The sequence below is a fragment of the Buteo buteo genome, chromosome Z, assembly GCF_964188355.1.
Source record: "Buteo buteo chromosome Z, bButBut1.hap1.1, whole genome shotgun sequence".
NCBI classification, from domain to species: domain Eukaryota; kingdom Metazoa; phylum Chordata; class Aves; order Accipitriformes; family Accipitridae; genus Buteo; species Buteo buteo.
Genome location: NC_134204.1, coordinates 63,020,916 through 63,046,961, shown reverse-complemented (window position 1 = coordinate 63,046,961; position 26,046 = coordinate 63,020,916). Strand labels below are relative to the sequence as shown.

Sequence of the window (26,046 nt, the reverse complement as noted above, 5' to 3'; positions counted from 1 at the left end):
CCCCACTCGAGGAAAGAGGTGTCTATAAACAGGAAGAGAGTGAGAAAATTGCACAACACTTGCACACACATTGCCCTAAAGCTCCCAACTTGGAAGAGTAATTCAGATTTTATCTGGGCCTCCTACTAGTCAAATTCATGAGACTGACATCAAACAGTAAATGGTTTCAACTTAGTTGCAGGCTTTACACACAAGACTGCCTGGCTGTTAACCTCACCAAGTAAAAATCAGATCCACTTGCTTTAAATTCATCCAAAGTTGCACATTGCAATACAAAAAGAATAATCAGTCTGACAAGTTCTGAAAGTCCTCTAGATATGGATGCATCATTCTCTTTCTTCTGAGATCAATGTCTGGAGCTAGATTTTTGTGTGCCTGTAAAAACTCCTAGTGCTTTTGAGAAGGAAAGAAGGATATTCAGTAACAGGGCTTACACCCATAATGCAACAAATAGCCATTAGTCACTGATGAAAATTGGTTAAACTGTTCTGAGGTGAGTAATTCCTTTCCAGTGTCCAAGAGTGCAATGCTGATGTAACCATGTGTCAAAGAAAACACTGACCATCACTTCAAGCAGCTTTCAGACTGGCTGGTGGTTGTAGAGAGATTTTTGTATGGAAATCAAACAGGGTGATAGGAAGATTTTCTCTAAGCAGTGGGATTCAGAACAACTAAGACCTCAAAGCTGCCCAGGAATCTTCAGCAGAACAATCTTCAGGTAATCTCTGCAAAAAAGCAGGTCCTCTACAATGAATTAGACCTTTAGGGAGGCCTGGATAAATTGCAACGAAAAGTAACAGCCACAAATGTGAATATTGAACAGGCAGCTATCCTGAAATCTCACCAAGACAATAAACGAGAATACAGATAGCAGATTATTTTCTGCTATACTAGACCATCAGTCCTTCCTGAAATCCTGGGGAGCAAAAATCCTGACAAATATAAGGATTAGATCTGTCAGAATTGTTCACATACACACATTTGTCAACACTGAAATATTCATCAGTTATGTCACAGTTTTGCACATCAAAGCATAAATTCTTTTGGCAATATGTTTTAAGTCCTTTATTGAGAATCATGATCTGGAATGCTTAGGGTTTTTTGGTAGCTGCTGAAGTGACCAGCAAAGGAGGACTCAACTGAGCAGACAAAAACTGGTATTACCTCTTTACCTCAGGGAATGGAAAATTTTCTATCAATTCACTTGGAGGCTGTTACACTGGAAATGCATTTCTGCCACACTAGGTGAAAGGAGTACCCGGAGGCTGATTATAGAATAAATGAAAATTCTGAGGCACTGTAAAATATCCATGAGGCTGTGAGTTGGTTCAGAGTGACTCTAAAGCCACCACAGAGTTTCTGTACTGACTGTGGATTCTTAGCTGGCACTGAGACTGCAGGTGAGGAAACCTGGGACTGCTTCAGGGAACCAAATCCAGGGAAATTTGGACCCACAGTTCTTCCCAGTCTGCTAGAGCTAAATTTGGTAGTCTCTAAGACCCAGGGGTCTCCTCTCATCTCATGTTGATAGGTGGGAGCCTGCTGTGGTTCTGCTCCTCCAAGACCAGGCAGGTGAAAGGCAGAGCCCTGTATTCCCAATAGGCGTGCACACACACACACAGCCAGCCATACAAGTGAGTAGAGAGCAGCACCTTTACCAGCACCCACATAAACACAGAGCTCTTGGGTAACATGAACAGAACCCTGACTGTGTCCTCCAGCTGATCAGGTCTCAAGTTCATCAAAGACCCTCACTTTCTTGATTCACAAGTACACTCAACAATGACTGATCCCTCAAAAATCAGGGTGGACTTTATGTCCGTCTGACCTCCAGGCCTGGACCTTAGGCCTCTCAACCATTCCCCAGCTCAGACTTCACATCCTTCCAGATGCCGGCCCCTACCCGTCAGCTTGAAGTTTGTTAGCAGTTTACATGCATACACATTAAAAATAGGTCTTGCCAGCAAATGGCAGCCAGTTGCACTGGTGCCTCCATCCCATGGTCTCTCTCTCCAATAGCTGACACCCAGACCTCTTATTCTACTTGCTTCCTAGTCTTTCCTGAAGTTGGCTACTGGGTCACACAGATTCAAAAAAGTTTGTGCACTCACACAGAAACCAGATTTAATAAGAATACAGGATCAGCTGTGGTGATCAAGCACTGGACTTGATCAGACCTTTTTACACTCTTTTTACCCCTCTTTTTCCCACTTGTTCCTCCTTGATCCTTCTCTTTCAACTCCTATGTCCCTTCCACTGAACAACCCATAACAAGCCTCTTAATTTTTATTTTTTTTTTTCCCAAAACAAGTCGAAAATTCTCTCCCTCCTCCAAATCCCGTAAGTCCTGGACCCCTGTAGGCAATAATGCCCTTAGTCTCCATGAAATGATTTCTGCTAAGTTGTCTTTTTGGGTTTCACACCAGGAACAATCTAATCTTCTTCCCTTCATGGTCTCATAAGCAGCCAGTTCAGTGTGTTCCACTCCTCCCTGGTTAGGTTCCTTCGCTTCCTTCACCTATCACTGTTCCCTTGAAGGCTGTCAGGTCCTGGCGTTTAATTTAGTTAGTCTTTAATCAGATGCCATAATAGCAGTCAAGTTCTATAAACAGATCATTTGAAGAACAGCTGCTTGCTTGTCCACAGAAGAGTGCAGATAGCAAAGAAAGTAACTAGTCACCATAACCATAAGCTCACCACCATAATTGCTGAGGTTGACAAATATGCAGCCATCAGTATAGCTGGATGAAACTACAAAAGCAATAGACAGCATGACATGCTTGTCTCAACAATAAAAGTATTTTATACTTTAGCTATAGCTGCCTCTCCCACCCATTTTATTTCTTCTCTTCTAATTCTTCTTACAGTGTTTATATTGTTCTATAATGGTGCAGGAGGAAGGAGGAGGGACTTAATGCCTAAACAAATAACCCATACTGGAGTCATGGAAAGGACACGGTGCTAGATTTTGTTTCCTGTTGACTGGGAAGAGCTTAACCTGTTCCTGATTATGGCAGAACAAAGTGATCAGAAATTTTCTGGAGTTCTGCTTTGATGAGGAAGTAGGTAACCAAACTGATGCTAAAGACAGAAACTATGCAATGATATCTCCTGATTTTTGTCCTCCAGAGAAGCTATCTGCATTGGAATTATGCTGCTCATGTGAAGTTCTTGCTGCTGATGGAAACTGCTTGTTCCACGTTCAAGGGGATTGCCCCTCCAGAGTTATTTCACTTGAGAATACAAGAAGAAGCAGCAGCTGAACTTGCAGCCTTTCTCCCTCCTTTAAGAAGGATTCTGCCGTACCACCAGAGCTTGCAGCAGGAATGAGTAAGGCCTTCCTAGAAATGATGATACAGAAATGTTTAAATTTAAGACCTCAAATTGCACCAGCTCAGATAAGCTCAGAAAAGACCTTAAAGAGGTCTACTCTCCCGCTTTGGAGAATCATATGGGCTAAAAGTGGAGAGACCAGGTTTGAATACAAAGCATACTACTGAAGTAAAATACTTTCTTTCTAAACAGAGCTGGCAGACAGTTATGCACAAATGAAGATGAATAAAAACAACCAAAGGAAAGTAATTCACTGTAGAGATGTACATACATACACAAAAGAGACATAGGTATAAGTCTAGAAATCAGAGGAAGACAGTCCTCTGTACTACCTACTTCACTATGAGCCAGCTACAATGAGTGGCTGCTGCCCTATTGTAAGGTGAGAACATTCAATCCCTACAGCTTTGGACACTATCACATGAATGGAGCTTAGAGAGAAATCCATCTTTATTTAGAACCTTTCTGCAACACATCTTTGTCACAGTGTCAAGAAAAAACATTTGAAGGAAATTAAGCTGCAAGGTGCCCTGGCATAAAAACAAGGACAGTGGTGACCTGAAAGCAGATGGTATTTGTAGATAAATAAGAGATGGAAACACTGTTCTTGAGCAGCAGACACAAACTTCCAGTGTAAGAAATATAGTATCATCTATATAGTAGTTAGCACTAATGATAATTTAAATGTAGTGTTTTAAGGAAAGCTGTAAAGAACTAACACATACCTGAATCTTTCTTCCAATTAAATAAGAAATAAGTGGACCTCCCTTACTAAATATATGTGGCAAGGCTTTAAAGAAGATGCATTGTGTTCTGTGTGAGACAAAGAGAGGGAAATGTCTTTTTCTTTTCTTCTGTGGCCACCATAAAACCACAAAACTTTAAACTTCAAGATTTTGTAGATACTTGATGATTTCACTATGGTAGTCATAATTAAAAACGATATTAGAATATCTGAGGTTGTCACAAATGGGCTTCAAAATGCTTCTAAATGGCAGTAGTTAAGCCAATGTTGAGTTTCTGCTTTTTTGAAATATCAAGTTAATTATGCTTGTTAAGGTGTGGTTACCCATAGCATAGTAATGCACAGTATACTGTATAGCTACTACATGAAACCTATGTATGCATTATAAATATGCACCCCAAGTAATTGGCAAGTGCAACTCAATAATCAGACAGAAATGGCTGTATCACCAAGCATATATTTTCAGAGAAAGTAGATAATGACAGATATTTAATATTAGAAAAAGAGTAGTTGTATATGGTGGAAGAAAAGGTGTTTGATTATGACTGCCACATAACTGCCTGTATCATTGTTTCTCTAAACACCCCCCCCCCGAAATCACAGCAGCTATTTGAGCCATTGGATCCTGGCCCTCTGTGTGAGACTAGGCTATAAATCCAGTTACATAAATTGAGCAAGTCAAGGCAAGGTATGAAATAGGAATCTGAAGAAGAAAGTATGTGCCTGGCATGGCATCTTTTCTCCACCTACATCACTGATGAAATAAAGACATTACCACTACCTATAAATCCTATTTCATCCATATTCTTATACTAACATAGCACAGTAAAGCCCCAAAAGTAAAAAGACATCAATGCTTATTTTTAACAAAACTTATAATAAATGTAAAATAGTCTATATTTTCAAAAATAAATAAACTTTTACTCTTTTGACAAGCAAGTATTGATAACTGTACTCAGTTTCATTCTCAGCTAAATAATAATCCCTTCAATTTAAAAATGAAATGCATTCACTTCTTGCTTAACAATCTGAGGAAAAAGAAGAATGAATATTAGGAGAGAAGTCAAAAGCAGAGCCAAAAAATCCTTGCAAGGACAAAATGAACATGTAAGCAAAGTTAGTTACAGCTAGTAGGAGGAGAAAAAGGTGTATATAGAAATTGTATCAAAACACAGTAACAATATCAACAGAGGTCTGAGGGACACAGTTATCAATAAATCAGGTGAGTATAATGTAAAGTGAAATGAGATTTGCCCATAGCTTACTGAATGAGCAATACCATCATTCTGAATACACCTTCTGTAGTATTCAGTTTGGGGGTGGGGGGAAACTTAAGCAAAACAAATCAACCTGAAGTCTTTTGCACAGCAGCAGTATCAGCATGAGTATTTACTACTGGCTAGACGAGCTAGAATTCCATAGCCAAAAACCAGGATTAGGGACTTAGTAGAATACAGGCTACCTGAGTATGCTTGCGATTATTAAGAATTCTACCTACACACTGGAAAGGTCAATCTTATGCTTCAGGACATTCATGTGGTTTGATTCTGCCATTAAAATATACTGTCCAGGGTGGGGTTGGGGAAGGAAAAAAATATTTTGGAGATGTAAATTAAAAGAAACTTTTGGTTGATATTTTCATAACCAAAAACCTCCATAGTAATTACACCAAAGTGATGCACACTTATTTTAATTAATTTTCAAGAATTGCACATCCTACACTTCACACACTCTCCTTTTATAGGGAAGTTTCCCAAAGAGCAGAAAAAATCCTGTTTTTCAGAAATGTTTTTGAGAAAAGACAGAATGAAATGTTTCTAAATATACTTTGGAAAACCTTGTACCAGCAAAGATGCCAAGTGATCAAAACTCTCTCCTCCTATAGCTTCCATGGTTCCTCAAGTCAGTAACAAAATAGGGCTTGACAACAAAATTATGGTCAGTGTGTGAGTCACACTGCAGCCAATTAGATACATAAACTGCATATAAGTTCTTCATAATTTTTCCAACAGGGTTATTTGCAAACTATTATAACAACTACCTTCTGAGTAACAATGCACTAAAAAAAATATGTTTGTACATTTAACATAACATAAAGGGGACTACTACCCTTCCCTACTTTAACACATCTGAAACAGTTACATGAATCAGAAAAAGTGACTTATGCCCAGATAAATTTTGAAAAACAAAATGCTAGAACACTCTTAATATAGCAAAGGGGAATTCCAGATATAACACCAGAAAGATAATATTTCCTTAAAACATCTTGCTTGGCTCCTGGGGGTTGTGCATACCTTATCAGTTGGGCCAATAGCACCTCTTTGACTGTGCCAATTCCCCCATAGCTTTGATCCCCCTTCTTTTCAAGTCCCTGCAAGACTGTGTAAGAACCAACTGCCTCTAAAGGCAGCTATTTAAAACCATTGTAAGCTCAGCAGGAAGGGTGGGGGAAGGAAGGTAGATGCTGCAACAAAGGTACCCAAAACACATCAAAGATTTTTTATTGTAGCAGGTAACTGGCCCTTCTCCTTTGAAAGGTTCTCAGCAACTTGCACAGAATCTTTCAAAACTGAAGGAAAAGAATTTTAATAAGAAAAGGGAAATACACTGTTATTCTACTGAGCTGGTGGCTGACTGGTATCCTAAACGCACTGGTAAACTCAAGCAAAGACACATTTAAACATTTCACTAACCAGATAATCCCAGAATTGTTTAGGCTGCCTTTGCTCTGATTGAGGTAACCTCAAACTGCTTTCCAAAGGAGTGTTTTGGTTTGAATCAGCAGTGCTATTCTGAAATTAAACTCATGGTCAACCCCACTCAACCAGGCACTGTGCTAGTTTGCAGAGGAGTCTCAATGTGCATTGACTAGTTTTATTTTAGAATGAAGTAACCAATAAGCTCCCCTGGATGTAGGCATCAAACGTGCTCTAACCCTTCACATCTCCATTACGGTCTGAATGGATGACTAATCCTTTAGACAGTTTTTTAAGTCTGTTTTGACACAAAATAGACCTGCTTTGCACAGGGACTGGACTGGAAGACTTCCAGAGATACCTTTCTGTGGTTTATTTTATGGTTCTATGGAAACTACCAAAACTGCACACAGTGTCAATGCACGCACCATGGCACTAACTGATTTGATCTGCTCCTATTGTTTCAAATTATTTGCTAATGTAAACATAGATTTCCATGTCCAATATTTCTTACTTACCAGCTTCACATTCTAATTTAATACAACACAAATTACCCTGAGTAGTAAGTAAGTTTTCTGTGGCAGTATAGATCTCTGCAGGTTTCTTCCTGTGAAGGTAGATTAACCTGTGCAAGGCTCATTGTTGTCAAAGCTAGACCTCTGCAGAACTCAAGTTAGCTTCTTTCAAGTTAGCTCAGATACTTGCACACCGCACTGATAAATGCAGTTAATATGCTGCCTGTGTTATACAGGATGAGGAATTAGAAAATCATAATGACATGTACAACCTGAAAAAACCACTGTCAATCATTAAGTGGTGGAAATTAGCTTTAAGCTTGATATTATCATACTCTCACAGTGGTTAATGATATCCATTATTAACCAGAATTAATTCCAATTTATCTGCATATTCATTAGCAGCTCAGTATACAACCTCTCATCTTGAGCTATGTGATGATTTTAAAATACACTCAGTGCTGTCATCATGACTCTACTGCCTCAGTATGGAGACGTACTTCTTATTTTGTCTTTCTCAAAGATGATAGGAAAAAAACAAGACAGAAAATGCAAAGATCTTAAAGAAAATTGAAGAGTTACTCAAAAGACTAATACAGAAAAAGGTAAACTGAAATGATCTATGCAAGCGAAAAAAACCACCCTTACAACAATATTGTCTCAACTTTCCCAGAATCATAATGAAGTGAGAAAGTTTGTATGTCTGGCATCTAAATATTTCCTATGAAAATTAAATTTTTAAGATGTTTTCTCCTTCCACCCATTCATGGGAAATAATTTGTCTCCCTTTGCCGAGATTTAGTTAATTTTGTTAAGAAGCAAGTCTCACTAATCAGCATTTTTTTAAAAGCTTCCTCAGTAAAAAAAAAAAGAAAAAAAAATAGGAAGAAAAAGAAGAGACTTCTACAACAGTACCCCAGTCATGTGTTGAAATGTGAATGAGAAAGCAGACACTGCAGGTATTTGTGTGAGGCATAGTGGAAAATGAAATCTTTATGATGAGACTATGCAAGCAAGCTGACAAAACTTTCTTGGAATCTATGCTTCCTTAGTTCTACTGCTCATGGAATAATTTCTTTACTGAGTTCACTGCTGCTGCAACAGAAAGAAATATTTATATCTTAATTAGCCAGAAAAATCCAGACAGTGAATCCTACCACATCTGTTCCATGTCTTCTTTCCAGCAGAAGCCGGAAGATATTAGCTGTAATCTTGTTATCTTGGACACCTTGTCCAAGGCCACGGTTGTCATCCTGCATAAGACGACGATCCATGATCACTTCCAACTGACCTGAAAGAGCAATACAAGGATTATATGGAATATCTAAAGCTTATATTTTACATAAGAAAAATACCTTGAAATATAACTTATAAGGAATCATAATTCTTCTCTTACATATGGAAGAATAGTAGCAGATCAACATTGTTAAGACTGATTGTGAAAACCATTAATACATTTGGGTTTTGGCTGTTTACAACCTTCCAAAAAAATTTCACAAGCCTTTCAGCACAGGGTCCTGCAAAAGTTTGGCACGAAAAGTTATTATTGTTAACTATTACTTGTAACAAGGATACTTGGCACATCAAGCATCAAAGAGGAAAATCACCCCAAGTAGCTGCAGCTGTATGGAGACCTTCTGTAGAGGAACTGTCTTCACCTTACACTCCATAGAAAAGTGCACCTCCCAAATATTTTTTGTTGCTGTTTTTGTTTCATGGTTGGAGGCAGAAGGAAAAACAGGTAGGCAATATGAATATATAAATACAATCACTCCTTCTTGTAAGGGTACTTTCACTTGTGGGAGTAGGAAAGAACTTTGTATCAGATGAGCACTGAGTATGAAGTTCTGAGTTTATACTGAACTGTAGCATTGCCATTCAGAATAGCTCTTCAAGCATGATGTTAAATCATAAATAGACTTATGAAAGAAGAAGTTCATATCTTTCAAGTTTTTATCTCCAGAGGGAAACCAGTTCAAGGCATGTAATTAAGACTGTTACGGTTTTTGCACACTGAATCTTCAAACAAGTGTACTTGTTTCCTGAATAAAACTGGAAGACTGAAGTACTTGTTCCCTAAATAAGAAATGCACAATTTAAGCTACTAGAAAAGGCTGCTTAATAAGGCAGTTTCTTTTATACTTCTTCATTGTTCTACAAATACTTATCCAATTTTCTTAAATACTTGTTCTTCCCTTCCCTCAATTAAAATCAGATTCTGTGTATCCAGGACAGAAGTCAGCTGGCAATGAGTAAGAAACAACCTACCATTTTGAACTAAGGTATAAGGCTAGGATTGTGCCTTACATTGATGGTCTTTGTGGATCACTGTACGAACATGGACTGACAGACAGGTATGGTAAGTCTCTGAAAAAAGCTAGAACCATAGTAAGAAGGACAAACCTATGATAAACTTTTGTCAAAGTTTTCAAACAAAACTTACGAGGATCTAGACCCAAAACTACCTAACCACATTTCCAACATTCTTTAAGAAACTAGGATAATGAAGGCTGGCAAAATAAAGCTTCATGATTCTCTAGGCGATTGTGAACAGCAAATACAAACAAAATGATCTGTGTTGCTAAAGTCAGAGATAAAAAACATTTCAAAAGCAGGTCAAAGATTAAAAAATATTGTTTGAGGGAAATTTCTGGCTTAAAAGTCATATAAGTGTATTTCATGAGGCTTCAGGACATAAGTGATCCCTGCTACCCCATTAATTATCCATCAGACTGTAGGGAAGTCCACCTCTAAATGACAGTGGTGCATCCCATCTACCTAGAGGTTTTTCCTGGGGCATGGAGGATAATCCACTAAGTATAAGATTAGAGCAGAACTGGATGGAATTTACAAGGTGGAGGATGTTCAGCATCTAACATTAAAAAATGATTATGCATTCAATCCCATAAATGGGAAGAGAGATGGAAAGTAGGAATAAAGTTGTGGCATAAGTACTTTACAGTTTTTGATCAAGTCTCTTAGAAGCTGATGATGAAGACTTGATGACAATAGAGTGAGAAATCCTACTCCATACTACTGAGGTCATCTGACAGCATGAGAGTTAACTAACTGCTCCATAGTAAGGAACTTGTCTCTAATCCAAGAGTGAGAAGTGAGAAATAATCAGCTGTTCATTTAAGTCTCAGATAGTGGTTATGCGACACACAGTCTCAGATACACAGCTACTGAAGGGGCTTGCCTAAACTGCAATGTTTTTGGATTTTCTTCCAGGATCCCTTTGAGATCCTGAAGGGCTTTCAAAAAAAGTGTTATGAAGCATGTGACTTTCAGCAGCCACAGAACCTTCAGCTTCGTTTTTTTCTCTTTTGAGGAGTCCAGCATGGCCTTAGGACAAAAGTAGTAAACATAGTCATTTCATGAAATATTACCTAATGATGACAAGTCAGATAAATACATTCCCCTCCTTTTTTTTATGGGTGCAGAGTAATTATTTGATATTGCTAACTATATTGCTAACTAGCTCTTAACCTTGAGTGACATCATAGAGTTTGCCAAAGAGTGACATAGCTAAGAAATTAATGCCATGATCAGGTATGAGATACATCTTTTGCTCTTTTATTTACCTGGAGTAGAGGAAATGCCTCTAATGTCTTCTGACTGGGTTGAAACAAATGCTCACACAAAGCCAGTTTCTCCCTGATACCCAACTGCAGTATGTCAAACAGTGCTAGCCTTAACTTCCCTAACTTGAAGACAGAGAGTGGGGTTCTCTGTGGACTTAGAAGTTGCATTATTCTGTGATGCAGAGACTGGGATTGATAAAGATCAAATACAGACACTACTACAAGGTAATGGAGGCTCTGCATACTAATTTCATCTCCAATACCTACATAACGAGTGCCAACAAACATTTGGTGGTGTCAAGTTCATTCACAAGATCAGGTCAAAGGAAATTTGGTTTCTAGCAATGGAAGGCATGAAAAAATGTGGTTTGGGTCTTGTATCAGGTGGTCTTGGAACAAAAGGCTGGTATTTTCCTCTATGGCTTTATTAAACCATCAGCCTATACACCAGTGTTAACTCTTTGCCCTGAAATTAATTAGGTTTGCTAATACTGCCATCACTCTAGTATAGTATTCACCTTTTGTCAGAATAGACATCAATATGGCATTTTTCTGAAAAGAAATCGGGAAGTAGGTTTTGGCATAGTTTCTGATGGGCTTTTTTTCTTCTAAGTATTCTTTCCATTGTTTTTCCAAATTGTGTAAATTTAAAGTCACAATATATTCCAGCAAGGAATTATACATCTTAAATTATGAATTACAAAGCTTATTTTGCCCCCTACTTGCTAGCTTTATTTGAATGCCTCCTCATTCTGGTAGCAGCATAGACCGAACAACTGAACTCTGCTTCCATCCCTCCAGCCCATTCATCACGGCCTTCTCTGCTGTAAGGGACAAGACTACGTCCCTTTTGGAAGTCTTAATATGAATTGATTTTTCTTGTAAACATACTCATCAGTTCTTTCAAAGTACTCCATTAAATTCATGAGGTATGAATTTGCTTCAGAAGAAGTATGCTGACTCTCACCTAGCGCCATTTTTATCCTTTACTTCACTAATTCTAGTCTTCAAAAAAGCTGTTATTGCTTTACTTGACAGGGATGTTAGGCTATACTGCATATACCTTAAGACTAGTGCTTTCTACCCTGAAGCAAACAAACAAACAAAAACCCCGTGATCAGCATCACATTATCCATCTTAAGCCTTCTGCTACCAGAGCAGAACAAAAGAGAACAAACCACTTAGTTTTGTTTTTTCAACCTTGAGTTCCATCAGAGTTCTTGGGTGAAAAATACCCAGTTCTGACAATTTATTGCTCATTTTGTCTTTTTTGTAATCTCTTTCCTCTGTCTCTAGTTTGAGACAGATCCTCCATCAAAGATGACAGGATCTCATGTAGGAACAACCTCTACCTCCTTCCTTATGGATATATTCTAAAACTTGTCAGAGTTGGAGAAATGTATTTCCCTTCTTCAAACACTGGTAGGTATGGTAATCTCTGAATGAACTATTTCAGATAGTCATGAAGGATAGGCCTTTGTAATATCTATCATCTTATACTTACCATTTTTCAAGCTTGCAACACCTAGAGACTGAGCTGAATGAAGTGTCAAACGAACGCCAACATCTTGGATATAAGCCATTGTAGTCATAGGATAGATATTTGCTTGAAGAGGCAATTTGCTCATCGTCAGTCTGGGCTGGATCTGCAGCGTGAACACGAACTTCAATAAAATACATTCTTTCTATGCATTTAAATTTGAAAGACCTTTTCAGACATTTATCCCATGTGCTTTAGAAGCACAACTAGCACCAAAGCATTCACTCGACTGTATTATTTAGCTTTTTGGAGATGTGTGGCTAAAACTACCACTTTGGAAATGATAACTTCAATGTACTTTTAGATCAAAGAATATTTAAAAAAACCTGAAAGATTCATCAAGGGAACCTACAAAAAAAGGAATAATCACAGTTATAGAATGAGAGAAAAAATTTTCTCCTCTAGAGAGCAAGCAGTGAATAGATTCAAGGTAGCAGAAAAGAAATTGTTAGTTTATAATGGGAACTTATTAAAGTGTTATTGGAATTCTTGAATGGTACATGACAAATGAGTAGTAGTATTAAAATTATTTTCATGTTTAAATATTCACTTTACTGTCTCCAGCAAAATGCAGTACTACAGACTAGCTGGAAAAACAGTAGTGTCTTACTCAGCAGGTATGTTTTTCAATGTATTTGCAAAACTAATTTTAGCAAAGAAGGAAGGTAAGGAAAAGAAAATTTTCTTTTGTGTGTGCTGCAGAGTCCAAGCTAAGAAAATAGCCACACTTTATTTCATCAGATGCATTACCAATAGAAGTTATTACACTCCAAAAATACATCACTTATTTCCACCACAGCAGCAAGCAGATGTTCTCTAGGTCTGAGTTGCTGGACCTTAAACACATCTAGCAGAAGTGAAAGAAGGCACGCAGATATACAGGCAACTACATGATGGCTTATCATAACTTGCTGTATTACAATTCTCATGTTAAAAAGAATATAAAAGAACATTTAACAAATTCCTTGAAAGCAGACAGTTGCTACTTCTTCTGGTCTAAATCAAATCTTATAATGGATACATTTTTAAAGCTTTTCTCCTTTTAATTGATTAGTGGAGTTTAACATGAAAGTTTGATTAATATGACTCAAACTCTTTACAACCAGAAGTATTAATACACTCAAAAACTGAGACCCCAAGCTTTTATAATTAATAGACAATAATTACCTGATATCCATTAAGGTCAGTATAGAATCTATTTTGACTGTTTATGTCAGATGAAATTCTCATCACAAGCTCACGATTGTATTCTCCTCTAATATCCACAGTGTTGGAAACTTCAAGAGACTGGCTTTCCAAACCTACATGAAAAAGATGCATCTAAAATCTCTCAATTTTTAAAAGCAATTGCCACATACATAAAAATGGCTGTGCTCCCAGAACACAGTGATCTTGTTTTCCCTTGCTAGTTTTCCTTTTCTATTATATCTAACTAGATATTTGAAGCCAGTTCAATTATGTACCATATGATACAGTGGTACTTGTAATTCAGTCCTCATTGAGCAGGCAGTCTGAAACCTGCACTGAAGTAGAAGAGAAGCAATTCATGATAAGAACCAAGGTAGGTTCCGGTAAATCAGTAGGAAACAGTGCACAACTGTTAAGTACTGTCTTTAGCAGCAGCTAATACGCTGGAGCAAGACCTAGCCATTCACTTCTCCCCTTGACTCTTAAGGAGCTGTCACCATTCACAGACAAGAATGAAGTTACCAGCTTCTTGACAGCAACTGTTCCACTAAGCAGAAAACCAGTCAGCTGTTTTAACCAAAATTGGGAGAATCTTCCCTAAGGACAGTGAATTAAAAAACCACACACTGATATGTCTGCAACCAGGACACAAGTCTTTGTTGACATGGGAAAGATGCCTATTTAGTAAAAGAAGGATTAAGTATCTGAAAACGCAGACAGACGTTCAGTAAGATTTTTCCTACAGTGCCTCTCACTGAGAATTAAATACCTTTAATAATAACCTGACATTTTCAAACAGTTCAAGACACAGTTTGGACTGGAATTATACCATCATTCAGCATGACCACTTCTACCCTTTCTGTAGTCTAATGGGACTAACAATTGTGAAAAGAATTCTGCCAAGCAGAACAGAGCTATGAAATACCTCTTTGCAGTGAGATGAAGGTACATTGTGCTTGTCTGATAGATTGTAAACAGAAGACAACAGAAACTGAGGGACTGATTAACCAGCTTAGTCCTTCAAATCTTGAAGACAGTATTTAAAAATCTTAGATACTAAATACTTTTTTTTTTTTTCCAACAGTTCACTGTTGTCACAAGACCCAGAGGCATACTCCTCAGTTTGGGCTCCTGAACTGCAGAATCTTTTGCAGAAGGACAAAATATCTTCAAATAAAATTCCTAGATTCCTAAGCACATGGCCAGAGGTTAGCACAATCTCTTTGTCCTTCTGCACATACATCTTTCAAATTTTTTTAGCACTTCTGTTTGAGAGCATGTTGGAATAGTTTCCTTAAGAAGGTCTTTACTTTGTCAAATTCTAAAACAAACACTCTGAACCTTTATACAATGGAATGCTGAAAGTGTCCACCTGCTTCAATTTTTATGCTATTATTTTGTATGTAAAATGTAGTCAGGGTTATGGTTTTGCCACCTGAATGAAGTGGATGTCAAGCTCTGTATTTGTTTCCTCATCTTTTTTAAAATCTGAATGCTACCTGCAGCAGTACCAGCAACTGTTAAAATGTTAACATTTACCAATGGCTATCATACTCAGTGCTAAATGAAAAACATTCTGTTCAGGTAATTAATTCTATTTTCCCAGACCTAGTCTGGAAAAAGTGGATCTATAAACTCCACTTTTGATGCTCTTAGTCACAGATTTTCCAACTATTTTAAAGGAGGACTCTAAAGCACAAGTACATTGAAAAAGGATGCAATATTTTATTTTACAATTTTAAGATGACCAGGCCATGAATTACTCTCAGCTCTTTTCTACTGTGTAATTTGAGTTAATACAAAAATACTATTACGAAGATAATGAAACGTAAGAAGCTTCTGATAAAAAGATTAATAAAATCATGCTGGTATCAAAACCAGATGCCAATGGAAGCAGAAAAAGTTAAAAATCAGTCATTGGTCAATTACTGAACAGAATTATCAGGTCAGGGTATTTTCTGCTCAAAATCAACAGAAGTCTAAAGCCAAAAGTGGAAAAAGCAGGGTTTTACCAAAATTGCTGAAGAAGCTGTAGGACTCGGAAGTACTGTCCACCAGTTGGATTAGCCACACAATCAGGCTTTCCACCCCCTGGCAGGCAGGTAGGTTACAATAGGAGTATCAGGTCTTTATTTAAGAAGAAAATGTATATATACACATACTCATATTTATTTCTCTCCACATGCTTTGTTACTATACGTATCTAGTAAGACTTCAAGATACCTTCTTTTAATTGAAGTAAAGCTATATAAATAACTTCCCTTACAAAGCCCAGAAAACAGACCTCAGCAAAACGATGCAAAGTCATAAATTTTTAAACTCTGACAAAGGCCATTTCATATTAAGAAATTAAAACAAAAACACACCATAAAAGTAAACAGAGAAAATATATAAAATAATGGCATCATTTTTCCTTGTAAAAGCTGGGAACGTGGTACAGGACTTCACCATGGTGATTGGATAGGTAATGGTGTAAGTATTGAAATAGTGTGATGAATTAAAAATGGTCAAAAAAAGGCAAAAGACAAAAAAACTAGATAGTGCACTCAAAATGAAAGATAAACTTAAGTGTTGGGAATTGGCAAGCAAGTGATTTTCAGTGACAACTCATTTTCTGTGAATGGTGTAATGGAAGTATAATACTTCTGGTAGGCACTTACTAACAAATTAAAGAAAAGGCAGTATTACAAAGAAATCCATTTTAAAAAAACAAACAACCTCACCCTAACCAAAATAGCTTGAAAAAAGCCTGAAAAGTCTCTTTTTCCCCCCCCTTCACTACAATAAACATTCTCCTTATATAAGTTCCCTCCTTGCTAAGAAGTTTACTGAAACCCACACAGCAAAGTAACTTTTGTTTCACATTTTTGGCAACCTAGTACATCTTGACCTCAAGGTACCTTTTTTTCATCTAAGTCCATTTTACATATTGGTCACATAAAACCAAAAAAATATAATCTTGAATAAAAACATGTTTCCTCAGGGTCTTCAACAACTACTTACTATACAACATCGTGGTTTGTATTCATAAGGAATGTGATCTAGAGTTTGATCTAGAATTACTGTATAAGATGAGCTGGCAACTGAACTCTGACCAGTACATGGCATATGGGTAAACTCTAGCAACTTCAAAGTATACACTTATGTCGTAAAAAATGAGGCATCTGAATCAATTTTAGTTCTAAAGAGAAATATATTACAACTAAAATAAAAACCCAAAACCAAACAGATCAGTTCTGTGCGACTGTAAAGTAGGTATTACTGGCAGTACTATTTTTGAAACCTAAAAGGAATAAGAAAAGAAGCAAGGGAGACTTTTGAAGTACTTATAGCTCCATTATTTGCTTTTGAAAGTGTTTAGAAAAATAATTAAATACGATAAATAAGATTTTTAAAACCACACAGACAATTTTGACACCTACAGTAAAAGTAGTGCATACAAAACATGTTTAATTTCCTTCAAGTGTTGAAAATATCAGCCAATGCTTCTGTATTTCAGAAAAATTCCAGTAGAGTAAATCCAAATAGGTGAACAACTGAAAAAGTATGTTTCCTACTTTAATTACAAAAACATACACTTGAAAATAAGTTTATACAATTGCACCGTGATTTCCTCTCTCTTTTACATTTTTCACTGGCCAATTTAATCATCAAGTTTGGAAGCGTGCAGAGTTTCCAAAGTTACTGTTTTCCTAGAATTTTCTTGGAAGTCAGTAGTTGAACAGTAGAGAAACAAAAAATGAAAGCCTTACTGAAGGAAAAGCAAGCAAAACTGATATGAAGTTATGTCCTAAGACTCAATAAGCCAGTGCTCAGTGCTGGTGCCTCAACAAACATAGCTGATTCTGTCACAAGCTCTTCCAAGCAGATGAAGGACATAAAGAGAAGGCTCAAAGGTAACTAAAGCATGCCTACAGTTGTGGAGTAAACCAGGCTTCACTATTAATGCCACTAACAAAGAACTTTACATTCTTTGTGACTTCAGAGAACATATTGTTGGACCTCCATCAGTAAGTTTGAAGCTATGAAAGAAACTATGTTTTTACATCATCTCCAAGATATTTCTGAATTTTGTTTTCTCATTTTCATAATTTATAGCTACCTACAGAATTCAGATGACCCAGTAAAGTTCAGGACACCCTTGCAGGTAATTTATGCTATAAAATTTCCTAATACTGAGAGGTATATCCAACAAATCCATTGAGTTTAAGCATGCCAGCTTAATGACTAGCATGATTCTCAGAAAAGGATCATGGTGCACTGGATCTAGGAAAGACTTCAGTCTGACGAATTCTGCACTAGTTCAGAAGTGCATTTAAAAATTAAAAAGACAGGTAGGATCCAAGGCTGTAGTGATGAAAAATAACTGCTGAGAGAGATAGAATTTCACAACTCTTACCCTGGACTTTATACAGTCGCATGGTATGTGTCACATGGTGGAAAAAACATACAACTTCTGAGAAAATCCTTCCATGAGCAACTCGTATGGTAGGTGGATCTGTAAAAATATAAGGCTACAAAAAGAAAATAGAAAGTTAGAATAATTGTTTTGAAAGTTTTGCATAAAAGTAGTGTCAATAAATCAAATATTTAATAAATATTAAATAGTCTTATAATTTTTTCAAACTGTTCTACATCTAAGTCTAGTCTAAAAACTGGGAATTAAAAAAACTACAACTAATCTGAAATTCAGCAACTTCTCTTCAGAGCCCCATTTTTCTGTTAGCTAAAATTAGGATAAACCTCATTACATATCTCACAGGTATTTTATGAGAATTAATGGATACAAGGCCTACAGACAAACACAGTAATTATTAATATTGCAAACATCTGGATTGAGCTTTTTTGCTGCAAAATTATGCTTGCTAACCAGTAATCAAATACTGTAGTTTCATAATCTGTGGCAGGTTGTTTTGTTTGCTCACAGTTTACTACATCATTGGTACACAATGCATGAGGAAAGCTGCCTCTACACTGTCTTGTAGGTCAGTTTGCATATCCTTTTGAAAGAGGAAGCTTTTTCTTCATCAAAAGCAGCTACAGTTGCCAGGGGAGCCCCCTGGAATGCAGGGTGGTGCTGGGGATCATTATGAAACCTCAAGAGGGACGCTGGCTTCTTACTAATGACTCTCAAAGACTAGCTGAAATTTCTCATATCCATAGTAAAACCAAGGAGTTGAAGAAAATTATTTTTCCATGTAGTCACAGCATTTTGAGTCTCAGCTAAGCAAACAATAACTTTTTTAAAAACAATTGATTCCAAACTGAACTGTATACATTATACAGAAATACACGGATGGCTACAAAGGTAAAAATGCGTTAAATATTAAGCATGTACAAAGCCAAAAATTAAAATACAACACATACAACTACTACTATAGGGCAACAGCAATAAATAAAGACTTTACTCAAAAAAACCCAACAAAATACTTGAAAACCATGTTATTCAGAGGGATCTAAGCAGAAAGCTTAGAGGGTGGCTGTCTTCCTCCCGTACGTAACAACATCATAAGAAGGACCAAGCATGCTCTTTCTTCTCAAGCAAGGAAACCAAAGATCAAATGTATCTTGAGGAAGAGAGGGTATCAAGATTACATACATACAGACAAAAACATGTCAGAGAAGAACAAGTACAGGTACATATCCATCCAATCTTCTTCTTTGAGCATGTAACTATTTCTATATTCACGGAGAAGATTTTAAGTAGTATTGTATAAAAGAAGAAACTGAAAGAGACTTTCCAAGAATAAAAGCCTGCCTTTCTATTCACATATTTATTCTTAAAGCTTCAGATGGAACACTGTTTAATTAAATCTTTGCCAGATCTCCAAGAGGCAACTCTGCAGCTATCAACTACAGGAATACTTTGTACAAGAGTTTGGAAGAGGAATCATAATTGCTTACACTTTGGTAAGATGGGTTGTTTTAGGCAAAGAGGGATTTTTCTACTGATCATCTTACAACAATGTTTTATCCAGTTAATCAGTACAAAAACCCAAATGAGGAAAGAGTCTTCTGGACTTTTTAACAGTTGACATAAAAAAATGATGGGATACTTCCAAGGAGTCTCATCTTGTCAATAAGACAGACAAGTGTTACCTATTATGCAAAATCCATTTGCTAGCTGAGAAATACAGGAGGAGTATGGTATTACGAGGGCACAGAAGCCAGGTAAATTAATATGCTGGGATAAGGAAATTTGAAGACCAGATCTTAGGCTAGAATTTGAGCTGGCTTTTGGGTTCTCTTATTTCCATGAAAAACTGCCAAGATCTGTAAATGTAGACTGAATCTTCCTCTTTCTTCTGGCAGAAGAAATTGCTATCTACCTGCTTATCTATCACACATATGCAGAGAAGACAAACTCATTTAGCCTGTGACTACATGCTCCTAGAAGTATACATTTAGATTAAAATCCCACAGAGGAACTGGATTACTGACAGGTAGGTGGAATAATCAAACCCTTCAAAATCCTGCCTACAGGGTAGGGCAACATGAAGATCCTCAGGTCAGGAATGAAGGACTGAAACAGCAGCTAAAGGAACTCTGAGAAAATAAACTAAGAAACCTGATTTCTTCAGGACAAGCAAATACCCTTGCCAATTATTACTTAGAATACTACTCACACTAACACCAGCCTGCCAAATACATTCTGCTAGCAAAGTAGCACCTATTTTATAGGCTTATTTCTATTGTTTGTAACAACATTTGTCACCAGGGCTCTCACTGGAGCTATCCAGGACCAAACCAACAAAATGGAGAGATGCTGGATGAGTGACAAAGGAATGCAAAAGGTTGTGCACTTATTAAAAAAAAAAAATTACCTAAAGTAATTTTTTTAAAACAAAAGTACAAAATATACTTGGAGCTCTGCTCCATTGAGCTTGTTAGTATAAAACATGATGGTGACATTGACAGCTACCAAAATATGGCTTCCCCATACAAGTAGAAAGTTGAAATGAGATGTATTTAACAGCTCTCAGATTCTCAGATATTTCCACAAACACTAAGTTCGCACACCAGAGTCTCCAAGCTGCGCATGTAGCCAGATCAGCTCCCCAGCTGACGATAAATGCAACCATACTTACCATTCTGAACTATACAGAAAGATGAGGTGATACAAAAGAAAAGGAATTAAATGTCATTTTGCAGGTATTGTCTGAAACTAATGAATTTTTAAAAATCATAATTTGATTCCACTAGCACATGCATTGAGAGAAATGTATCAAAACCAGTTTGCAAGCCTCTAATTCAGACACAGTGCAGGGGAAAAAAGTATAAATGCGGAAGAAGAGTTACAAAGGCACATGCTATCATATAGTTCTGGGGTTAGACAAGTTTTTTCTGATACAAAGACTGGAGACATGATGTATACTCAAGTTCTCAAGGACACCTGTTTCTTCCTGATTGTTGGGCAAACAGCAAAAATAAAGAAAAAACATGGTACTGAATGAACAAGGAAGCCTCCCAATTCATATTTAATGCCTAGAAAAGCACTAGTCCTAGAAAGTGATTTCTTGATAGTCATCTGGAGACATACTCAGTTCAGAACCTATAAAGAGATAATTAACCAGGTTTGCCACACTGAAAACATGTCAGTGAATCAGGCTTTTAAGCAGGAAAAGATCTTTATGCATTCAATGTGTAATTATTCTAGTATCATTGTAAAGATCCTTGGTGAGATGCACAGAGGCCTGTGAAATGATCCTGGTCCTGGATCTGAAACATAAAGATAATTTCGATGTGAAAGTCCAAGACGCAGAAATAGGCCTCATAACTACTCAGACAAAAACAACTTTCCTTTCTAAAGTGGAAGGAACAAGGAATGATAGAGCTATTTGCCAAACTGACTGGATAAAGTCCTGGTCTGAATTCAGTATTTACTCTGCTTTGAGTGGGAGCTTGGACTAAATGACCTTCCAGCATGAAGGATTCTATAATTACTCAGGCCTTAAATTAGGAATAAAAATATTTGCGTCTCATATCCAGTGGTAGTCTCAAGACTCCACTTCCTAAACAGTTAAAATGAATAGACACTGTAAAATCCGTTCCCCTCAGCTCCACTGGCATGAGTTCCATTGTACGAGATTCAGCAGCCTGCTGTGGCAGGTTTTGTTGAGCCTGGAAAGCAGTATTTTCAGAAAGAGGGTAACAGCACTATGGGTCAAAGGGTCCAGAAACCATTTTACAGTACTCATGTTCAAGAGAAATATCAAAACCTCCCCTTAAAGGAATGGTGGGAGGAAGCAAGCTAAAAACTTTAAGGGAGAATATTTGGAGCAAAATAATATCCCATAGCTCCCTAGGTTATCTTAAAATACTTGGCATCAAACTGGGTGCCAAAGGGTGGAGATAACTGGAGAGATGCCCTCGCTTAAACGTTTACTGGCTTGCACAGAAGCTGGCATGGCATATTGCAGCCTGAAGGCATGAAGCATGGGCAGTAAGCCTTTCCCCTTGTAGTCAAGTGAAGCACTACTAACCATCTTAGTGTGGCCTAGAAATTTCTGGCAGTGTAGCACACTGTTGGTGTGGAAGTCAAATAACACCCAACGGAAAGTTTTCCAACGCAGACTGAATTGCTCTTGATATGCCCAAGGTTTTAAAAAAGAACTCAAGACAAAGCCTTCAAGAAAAGTTGCTTCTCAACAGCAGATTACTCTTCATTTGGCAGGGTTTGAGATTAGACTGAGCTTGGGGGTGGAGTGGGAGGTGGGTAAAAATCAAATACTATGAGCTCTTGAGAACTGTTTTTTAAGAGTTACATGGCAGAAGAGAGACAGTTGTCATTTTCATACTTTTGTCTCCAGAAGAACCCCACCAATATGTGGGGCAGATTTTTAGATGATAGATATGATGCTTGAGGAAAATGCATACCACTCAGGAAAGAACAGACACTTCAAAGGCAGCCAATTCTTGAGTAATGTGAGCACCCTCTAGGTAATGGTGCCTGCGTACTTGTCTTTTCCTGTTATCAGCCATGCAAAAACAGGAGAAGCATTACAACTAAGGATACTGTGCTTGAATGAGGATCCTCTGCCCTTCTGAGAGGGAAGATCTGAAGATGGATACAGCGGGATACTCTAAATGGGTAGTGTCTCTCCTTTTGGGCAGCAGAACATCCCAATCTCACTTATGAAAATGTGGAAAGATAACATTATCTTTTCCTTAGGTTTGAAGGCAAAGCATTTAGATAACTCAGATATGTGTTCTTCTCTGAGAAGCAGATGCAACAGGTAATCCTGACAGATTAAAAAAGGACCTGCCATGAAAAAAATTTCTTGAAGATAGTAGCAGCAGCTGCAGCAATACAAGTAAGAGATCAGTAAAAGAAGTCCAACCATGGCAACAAAGTGTGAAGAGGCAAAAAGGGAGAAAAGCTCTAGCACTAAAGATCCTGCAGGATAAAAATAATAAATCTGTTTTCTTATATATTCTATTAGTACATAAGTACCTACAGCAACTAATACAAATGCATGCATACACACAAGCTGCCTGCGGGAGAATCACAATTTCCCAGTTTGGGTCTACCAAGAAAGTCCACTTTGATTCTGAAAAATTGATTTGTAAAACAAGAAAATGAACCACTCACATTGATCCCACAAACACTTAGTATCTGACTCTTCAGAAAAAACCTTCTTTTCTTTGTTCTATTCCCTATTGATACCAAACATGGCTAGTAAGTAGGTCATCACTTATTGACTGATCTTGAAAACATAGAAGAAAATAGAGATATTTTACTGTTTCACAGTTTATCGAATACTGATTTTTTCCCCCCAGATCTAAGAGATTTACAGAGTTGGCCATCCTTTACAAAATCACAAGAGATAGAAACATGCTTTCCCTTCACAGGCAGGATGCTTTTGTTTATATTTGTTGTGAGGTCCAAGGAAGTCCCGTCCTTCCAAACCCTGATAACACTGTCAATCAGTTAAGAAGCACCATATTTTAAAAAATTAAGATACTGCCTTTTCCCTGGTACCTTGCTTTTGTTCTATTTTGCAGAAAATACAAAGACATGGCAGGAGCACTCACTGCCTTATCTCTAGAGCTGCAGTATGGAGCCTCTGCTCTGTGTCATTGTCCTGGACTTCGCACTCATGTCCTGACCTGAGGCTGCCACTGAACAACTTTCACACTTCAGAGACAGTAAGGACAGGATCATCCATGGTCAAGACCCTATGCCACAACCCCAGAGACTGTTCTTACTGGGAGCTGTCTAGCTGCACCATAGCAACGTTTGCCACCATGTCATAGAGCCTTAAATCCAGCTATTCTTTCCAGAGCAGTGATAAAGAGTTATTGATGTTCAGTGTACCTTCTATTTAATACTGTGTAAATCACTGTTATTAACCCAGGTCTCTGCTGATGTCCAACTTGGTGGTGGTACTAGAGGCTTACGATTTCTTAGCGAGAATTCATTCTTTGCAGTACTCCAGGCTAGTTTTAGATCAGCCATTAGAATGTTTAATCCAAGGAACCTCTTGAAAGATTCAGATCCGTGTACATTCTAGTACACAGACCATCATCTGCAGAAAACATGACATCCACTCATCACAGCCTACGAATGACCAGAGCTGCATTGTATGTGTCAAGTGTTCTAAACTGACATGGCTGTAAGTCATGGCCTGCAAACCTAGCATGTTTCAGCACCCAGTTTCCAAAATTAAACTGGCGGACGAACCCAAGACCAAAAAGACTATATAAGCACTACAGTAAGACAGACGATTAAACTAGATGAAGAAAAATAATTTCTGAGTATTGCAGAACTGAAGAGAAAGGAACCAAAAGACTTATCAGGTGACAAGACAATCAGTTAACAAAGGTAAAGAAAACATGTAACTGTACTTACACCAGAGGAAAATGACCCAACATCAAAGGGAATTATTCTTTGCAAATTTTGCAGTAATACATAGGGTGAGGGGGATAGGAAATAAAACCTTAGCCAAAAATCAAGAAAACTGCCTGTAATCTATCCTATTGCAACTCCACACAAGGACATAGAAAATGTTTGTCAATCCACCTCACACTGAGAACCCTGAACAGATGGCATTTCTTTTAAGACAGAAATAATTAGTTCAAATTATTTTAGAAACTACTATAAAATTACATTGTTATTGCCAGTGGGACAACCTAATTAATGTTACTAAAATGCAAGCCAAGTGAGCCTTATGATATATTAATGAAGCAGAATTTTTAGAAGTATCATGATTTCATTTTTATTGAATAAAAAGTTACAAAAGCTGACCACACCACCCTTTTTAATGTTAACTAAAAGCATACTTTAATTTCATTTTTCGTAGAAGTTCAATGTGTACCTTATTTTCTAACTGTGCTTGCAGGCATGTGACAGACTTTTTCTGTTCAAACCATAGCAGTTTGCTATCTGTATTTGTCCAGATTATTTTTATAAAGCAAATAATTAAAAAGTGTAGTTAAAATTATATAACTGTTAGATTTAGTGATTGTTTTTATAAGCAGAAGAAAAAATAGCATCTAAAATAAAATTAGTTAAAGCGTGACCATGCAGCTGATGAAAGGTAAAAATTAAAAAACATAAGTGATATTGTTCACGTATTCACAGATCAAAACCACTGACATTTAAAAATTAAGAATAAGTGAACCCTGTTGAACATAATTGATACAAACAATTATGGGACTAAATACACTAAATGGTTTAAAACTGCCAACTCAGAGACCTCAAAACATGTGCTTCTAGGAGAAACTGCTAAAAGCAAAGGAAACTGTTCTGTCCACTTCCTGACTGATTTACACATATACCAAAAAACCCCCACCCAAAGCCAGAGTAATTACCCTTGCTTATTTCCTGAAGTGGTAAACACAGAAATCCCAATTTGCCTTATGCATGCAACTAAAGTTTTCGCAGGAGAAACTGGGCAGAAGAAATACGTTGCAAACTAACTAGCTTCTTAAAAGTGCTCATTATTTCATCATATGCTTTCTGAAATATCCTCTTTCCAGTTCTAAAAGTGGTACAGTAGATTCCACATAGTAATTAACTCAGTGTAAGAACACTGTCATTTCTGAATTTCCAATCTGAAAACTAATAGAAGTATGCTGTTTCTCTCCAGTAATTACTGAGATAAAAATACTGATAACACTAGACAACTAAATCAGAACAGTTGTTCCGTCTTTACATTCATCAGTTGGGACCTAGTATCTTAACTACTATATTGAACTACATATGCTAGTATCAGCTAAAAAAGTACTACACTCTGAACTGGAAACTCCTCATTCACAATAAAGAAATCTTAAGAATCAGAAAATTGAAGAAATGCAGAAATGAATCAGTATGTTCTATACATTTTCACCACAGGACGTGAAAGTGAACTTAATTTATTGATAGTGAATGGTCACATCTCACTGGATTTCTTGCAAGGGTAGCATCTTATGTAAATTTTTTCATGAACCATAAATATTCTGT

The 26,046-nt window shown here is 37.2% G+C and overlaps 1 protein-coding gene across 2 annotated transcripts in view; it reads right to left on the bottom strand.

The window, feature by feature from the left end:
* Positions 1-26,046, bottom strand: part of MAN2A1 (mannosidase alpha class 2A member 1) — a 128,388-nt gene that overhangs the window by 14,314 nt on the left and 88,028 nt on the right. For both annotated transcript variants that reach the window (XM_075020578.1, XM_075020579.1), the window contains 4 exons: positions 18,001-18,115; positions 13,581-13,714; positions 12,378-12,519; positions 8,447-8,580 (listed from right to left, as the gene is read on the bottom strand). In XM_075020578.1, the coding sequence (XP_074876679.1) occupies positions 8,447-8,580; positions 12,378-12,519; positions 13,581-13,714; positions 18,001-18,115 (525 nt within the window). The remainder of the gene's footprint in view (positions 1-8,446; positions 8,581-12,377; positions 12,520-13,580; positions 13,715-18,000; positions 18,116-26,046) is intronic.